We start from the raw sequence: 7055 nt of genomic DNA on the forward strand, positions 1-7055 counted from the left end.
ATGTAGTATATACACTACTATAGTATATAGTACCACTGTGTACTGTATGTAGTATATACACTACTATAGTATATAGTACCACTGTGTACTGTATGTAGTATATACACTACTATAGTATATTGTACCACTGTGTACTGTATGTAGTATATACACTACTATAGTATATAGTACCACTGTGTACTGTATGTAGTATATACACTACTATAGTATATAGTACCACTGTGTACTGTATGTAGTATATACACTACTATAGTATATAGTACCACTGTGTACTGTATGTAGTATATACACTACTATAGTATATAGTACCACTGTGTACTGTATGTAGTATATACACTACTATAGTATATAGTACCACTGTGTACTGTATGTAGTATATACACTACTATAGTATATAGTACCACTGTGTACTGTATGTAGTATATACACTACTATAGTATATAGTACCACTGTGTACTGTATGTAGTATATACACTACTATAGTATATAGTACCACTGTGTACTGTATGTAGTATATACACTACTATAGTATATAGTACCACTGTGTACTGTATGTAGTACACAGTACCAGTGTGTACTGCGTTAATGTGTTTACTTTATGAACTGTGTTCTTGTGTTTCAGGGTTTGAACCAGGACCTAAGGCAGCATGAGTCCACCTTCGCAGCTGAACACCTGAGAATGATGGCCAACAGAAACTGCACGTTAGAGAACAAGGTGAGCGAAGCAGTCGGCCGAGGGAACCGCAGCAGAAGGCGGAGTTCACCTGACTGATTTTTGCTTTATATTTCCAGGTGGAAGATGTTAAAGGTGAGCTGTTGGAGAGGTATAAGGTGCTTCCTGCTCTCAGCAACCGTCTGTCTGACCTGGAGAACCAGAACGACGAGCTGAGAGAGAAGAACCGACAGATGGAGCTCAAACTGGCCAACATGCAGGTAATGCTAATGCACTGATTCCACTGAGGAAAGGCAAAATGTTTATGCAGCTCATTTCTTATTCAAGTTCAAAGTGGGTTAAAGGTCAGAAAAAATAAAGTGAAGGAGCCCACATGATTAAATCTTGAAATGAAGTCAATGAAGAGAAAATGGCGTCTGCATTATGGCAAAAGTTGTACGAGAGCTTTATTTGTAGACCCAAGAAAAGACTGCGACAGTAACGTAACCTCCGCGACATGAATGCACAGGGTTCCCGCGGCTCCTTAAAAAGTCTTAAAAGGTTTTAAATTGAAATCAGGGAAATTAAGGTCTGAAATTGTCTTAAATTTACCATAAATTTGCTTTAGGTATTAAATTTGCCGTTTAAGGCTGGTGGGAAGATTGTCACGCACAGTCGACTAAAACGCCTAATTAGCGTGTATTTGTGTGATTTTCTTTTAGTAACTGACAATGCAAGACCCCGCAATTAATATAAGTCATGTTGCGTTTACGTTAGCTGCAGACGTTGACGTCATATTATCGTCAGTCGTGGCTGCAACATTGGGAGACGCAAGTTAAAGTGGTTGGAGGAAGATCCGATTGTTCTCTCTAGCTCAAACAACTGTAGCCTTCATCACGTCCTCCTCTCATTTGCGTAGGTCCAAAAAATTATCTAGAACTACAGGTTAAAATAACTTTCTAAAGTGTGTCTTTCACCGTGATTTGTTTTGCTCCACGGATTATTTACCTCTCTTCAGCGGCGCCTGTTTATTAGCTCTGCCGGAAAGTGAAACTTAAGTTTTCTTGCTACCTTCGTTATAATGTGTAAGTTACTCTTTTCTGTTATTTTAGTGGTTTAGTTTAACACAGCAGCGTGTGAGTAAGAGCTGGGCAATATGGACAAAAATAGTAAGTATTTTTATTATTATAAGTTTAAAGGCTGATTTTTGCTCCTGAAGAAACCAGATGGTTAATTGTGCTTTTAAACTTTTCTTTATGGTCAGAACAAACACTTGATGCCAAAAAGCAGCCTGGTATCAAACAGTGGATCACTTCACAGAGCTGAGGTAGATCATCCAAAACAACAAATATGCATAAGAAAAATTAAGTAAAATCTTTTTTCAGTCCGTTTTCCTCAACAAAATAAATATCTTAATAGAAAAGAAAGTGCTGATTCAAATGAATTAAATCAAATATTTATTGAACATTTGTATATATTTTTTAGGAAGATTGTTTTATTGCCCCCTAGTTCACGTTCACAAACTGACACGATCAGTTCACCAAAAACATGAGCAAGATCAATAATCTGCACTGTTGGAGCACGTTTATGCACAACACTGAATGGACACACTGTCCAGGCTCCTGTCTGCGCTGTCAGACTTTTGGATTTTATTTGCAGAAGACTGTGACCGGTACATATTTCCACCCAAGTAGTTGTTGTATGTGGATAGACAACACATTTGCATCCTCATGGTGTCCCTGACCACCTCCAGAGGTCGTTTTTCTGATCGGATCACAATCTGTCCTCAATGCGTCTCGGGTTACACGTGTACTTTCATGTGCTCAAGTGCTACAAGATCACGATCTGATCACCCAAAATACATTTTAATGCCAGGTGTAAACAGCGTCTATGTTCCCTGATTCGGAATATGCAAAGTCTTTCACCTGTGGTGAAAATAAAACTGACAAATATGGCATTGCGTCGTTCATTAAGAGATCAAACGCACAAATCTTTTCTATCAAAGAAATTGTTTCAAAATTTGAGGTCTTAAATTTATATTTGTTGAGGTCTTAAAAGGCCTTAAAAAGAATTAAATTTGACTTTTAAAATGGTGCAAGAACCCTGATGCATGAATCAGGTTTGATTTAATGTGACTGCTAAAATTTACATCTGAGCTCAAACAAACCCCACGTTCAGTTTTTACAGAAGACACAGTGCAGTACTCTGCACAGTACTGTATGTAGTACATCGTATGAACAGTATGACTAAACCTTATTTGGCAGATGCAGCTGTGAATAAAGGTTTATCTGATTTTAAAGTGGGTGGGAACAATAAACACTGAACGTGGAGCTTAAAGAGGGGCCCAAACTCCACACTCAGACTTTGAGGGAAAGTTCCCGGTAAGTCCGCGAGGGTCAGGTGCATGAGAGCAATATCCTTCTGAGCCCTTTCCCTAATTCTGGAATTACTGTGGGGAATTACCCACAGTTCATAGCACTGTGACGTTAAACACGGGGAAGCCCGAAGCATTAAAAAGGTAAACTAACATGGAAGGAGCAACTAGAAGAAAAAAGAAGTTTACATGTAAGTTCTGATCCTGTTTTGATAAAAACGAGTGAGCTCATTGTTTGAAAATGACGTCTCATCCAGTCCATCAGGCAGCAGCCTGGAATATATTCAAACCAGACGGTCGGTCCCTTCAAGTAAAAAGTCTCAAACCCATAATTATCCAAAGAAGGTTTAAATCAAGGGTTACTGGACTTCGTTGAAACCTATAATTGTATGTAACATGTTTAGGCATCGTCAAGGTAATGTGATACGTCGCTGAGTGTTGTCCCATTCAACCATTGTTCCGCCTTACCAGGTGACTTCAGCTAAGTCTGTCAGGGTTTAGGGTGCAGATTGGGATTGGGCCAGTGACACAACTGAAACCAAAGTCTGCGCTGTAGAACCTCATCACCAGCAGCTATACCTACTGTTAAGAACACTGATCGGTCCCTCCCCTAAACCTGGACAGCCAATCATCTCTCTCTCTTCCACAGAAACTCATGAGCTCTCACTCAGAGAAGCTCCTGGAGGTGGAGCTGGAGCTTCGTTCTCTGCGCGTGCTCAGAGACGAAGTGGAGAACCTGAGAGGAACGCTGGAGAACGTCCGGACAAGACTGAACGCTCTGGAACAAGGAGGGCGAGGCGGGACTGGATCCACAACACATACTCTGGGTCAGAACACACACATTGAGGATTTGGGGCTAGCTACAGAGGCCTGGGGACTAGCTGCAGAGGTCACACACAGTCAATCAATAACTCAAAAATGAATATCCACCTCTCTACAGCATCCCTGGAGACACAGATGAATCGGCATGACGACATGCTGAGTGTCCATGACATCCGATTGGCGGACATGGACTTACGTTTCCAGGTGCTGGAGACGGCAAGCTACAACGGGACTCTGATCTGGAAGATTCGTGACTACAAGAGACGGAAACAGGAAGCAGTGGCTGCGAAGACGCTGTCGCTGTACTCGCAGCCATTTTACACCGGGTACTTCGGGTACAAGATGTGTGCACGTGTCTACCTGAATGGAGACGGCATGGGCAAGGGGACACACCTGTCGCTGTTCTTTGTGGTGATGAGGGGCGAGTACGACGCCCTGCTGCCCTGGCCCTTCAAACAGAAGGTACCGACTGGTTGTTATTACTTTACTGATTGGTTACTATCTGATTTACCATCTGGTTAGCTACTGATGAAGGGCGAGTATGCTGCACTGCTGCCCTGGTCCTTCAAGGACTGTGCACTGACTGGTTTACTGATTGGTTAACCAGGTGCTTTAGAAGTGTAGCAATTCTGTAGTTCTGAGTATTTTGGGTTCAAGCAGGTTAAACTGTCTGTTGGGGGCCAAAATGATGCTGACCTGTCTGTCTGTTAGGTGACTCTGATGCTGATGGACCAGGGTCCCTCAAGGAAACACTTGGGTGATGCCTTTAAGCCAGATCCAAACAGCAGCAGCTTCAGACGTCCTGCAGCAGAGATGAACATTGCTTCTGGCTGTCCTCTCTTTGTGTCTCAGAGCGTCCTGGAGACTGGCAGCTACATAAAAGACGACACCATCTTTATCAAGGTGAGTTAACACCCGCTGCTACTGTTCCACTAGCTGCTCATCATCATCTGCTTACATCACAGGTCTGGGGACTAGTTGCACAGGTCTGGGGACTAGTTGCAGAGGCCTGGGGACTAGTTGCAGAGGCCTGGGGACTAGTTGCAGAGGCCTGGGGACTAGTTGCAGAGGCCTGGGGACTAGTTGCACAGGCCTGGGGACTGGTTGCACAGGCCTGGGGACTGGTTGCACAGGCCTGGGGACAGGTTGCACAGGTCTGGGGACTAGTTGCACAGGCCTGGGGACTAGTTGCAGAGGCCTGGGGACTAGTTGCAGAGGCCTGGGGACTAGTTGCAGAGGCCTGGGGACTGGTTGCAGAGGCCTGGGGACTGGTTGCACAGGTCTGGGGACTAGTTGCAGAGGTCTGGGGACTAGTTGCAGAGGTCTGGGGACTAGTTGCAGAGGTCTGGGGACTAGTTGCAGAGGTCTGGGGACTAATTGCAGAGGTCTGGGGACTAGTTGCACAGGTCTGGGGACTAGTTGCAGAGGCCTGGGGACTGGTTGCACAGGCCTGGGGACTGGTTGCACAGGCCTGGGGACTGGTTGCACAGGCCTGGGGACTGGTTGCACAGGCCTGGGGACTGGTTGCACAGGCCTGGGGACTGGTTGCACAGGCCTGGGGACTGGTTGCACAGGCCTGGGGACTAGTTGCACAGGCCTGGGGACTAGTTGCACAGGCCTGGGGACTTGCCAGGTTTGTTTTGGTTACAAACTTATCAATATCTGTGTTGATTGGTTTGATCTGTAGGTTACCGTGGATACCTCTGACCTCCCTGACCCGTGACGTTGAGACCCCTCTGACCTCTGACCTCGCTGGTCTGAGATCAGCTCACTTGTCCACGCCCAACAGAGTAAAGGATGATGGGAAGAAGAAGTGACCGTGGAGGAGGCTCGTCTATCTGAGTGCAACGCCGATAGAGGAGGAGAAGAAGAGTCAGATAGGAAGCAGCCAATCAGAGTGAACTTCAGAGACCGGAGGGCGGGTCCTTATCTGATTGGCTGATGGGCTACAGAACAGCGTGTGAGTGTGTGTGAATGGATCCGTGTTACCATGACATTACCATGGTGACATCACTCGGAGCCAACATGGCCGACGCAGCATGAACTCTGTTGCTGCTCATTACTGATGCCGTGCATCGAGCTTCACTTCCTGTTTAGTACCTGTTTACCAAGGCATGCTGGGAATCCACTGCAGCCACAGAGGAGCTCAGAAAACCAGTACAGACCAGCAGGACCCAGAACAGGTCTAATGTTTTGTAATCAGAGGTAAATTATTTTAGTGCAGATTGTTAAACAGCAATTTAATGTTTGGACTATATTTCACATTACTAGTAACAGACTGACGATGGTCCTGATTCAGCTGCAGGTACGCCCGCCGCTCAGCTGCAGGTACGCCCGCCGCTCAGCTGCAGGTACGCCCGCCGCTCAGCTGCAGGTACGCCCGCCGCTCAGCTGCAGGTACGCCTGTCGCTCAGCTGTCGCTCAGCTGCAGGTACGCCCGTCGCTCAGCTGTCGCTCAGCTGCAGGTACGCCCGCCGCTCAGCTGCAGGTACGCCCGTCGCTCAGCTGCAGGTACGCCCGCCGCTCAGCTGCAGGTACGCCCGCCGCTCAGCTGCAGGTACGCCCGCCGCTCAGCTGTAGGTACGCCTGTCCGCTCAGCTGCAGGTACGCCTGTCGCTCAGCTGTCGCTCAGCTGCAGGTACGCCCGTCGCTCAGCTGTCGCTCAGCTGCAGGTACGCCCGCCGCTCAGCTGCAGGTACGCCCGTCGCTCAGCTGCAGGTACGCCCGCCGCTCAGCTGCAGGTACGCCCGCCGCTCAGCTGCAGGTACGCCCGCCGCTCAGCTGCAGGTACGCCCGCCGCTCAGCTGTAGGTACGCCTGTCGCTCAGCTGTCGCTCAGCTGCAGGTACGCCCGTCGCTCAGCTGTCGCTCAGCTGCAGGTACGCCCGCCGCTCAGCTGCAGGTACGCCCGTCGCTCAGCTGCAGGTACGCCCGCCGCTCAGCTGCAGGTACGCCCGCCGCTCAGCTGCAGGTACGCCCGCCGCTCAGCTGCAGGTACGCCCGCCGCTCAGCTGCAGGTACGCCTGTCGCTCAGCTGTCGCTCAGCTGCAGGTACGCCCGTCGCTCAGCTGTCGCTCAGCTGCAGGTACGCCCGCCGCTCAGCTGCAGGTACGCTGCAGGTACGCCCGTCGCTCAGCTGCAGGTACGCCCGCCGCTCAGCTGCAGGTACGCCCGTCGCTCAGCTGTCGCTCAGCTGCAGGTACGCCCG

General features: G+C 48.1%; 1 protein-coding gene across 1 annotated transcript; it reads left to right on the plus strand.

Moving 5' to 3' along the window:
• Nucleotides 1-622: 622 nt before the first annotated feature.
• Nucleotides 623-7028, plus strand: traf3 (TNF receptor-associated factor 3; the record flags this gene model as incomplete). The annotated part of the gene is made up of 9 exons (XM_046042183.1): nt 623-715; nt 793-933; nt 3676-3853; nt 3967-4310; nt 4560-4751; nt 5536-6405; nt 6453-6635; nt 6727-6955; nt 6990-7028. Coding segments are annotated over 6 exons (984 nt in total), but the record flags the coding sequence as incomplete, so codon positions are not given.
• Between the last annotated feature and the right edge of the window lie 27 nt (nt 7029-7055).

Source organism: Micropterus dolomieu, unplaced genomic scaffold, assembly GCF_021292245.1.
Source record: "Micropterus dolomieu isolate WLL.071019.BEF.003 ecotype Adirondacks unplaced genomic scaffold, ASM2129224v1 contig_11454, whole genome shotgun sequence".
NCBI classification, from domain to species: domain Eukaryota; kingdom Metazoa; phylum Chordata; class Actinopteri; order Centrarchiformes; family Centrarchidae; genus Micropterus; species Micropterus dolomieu.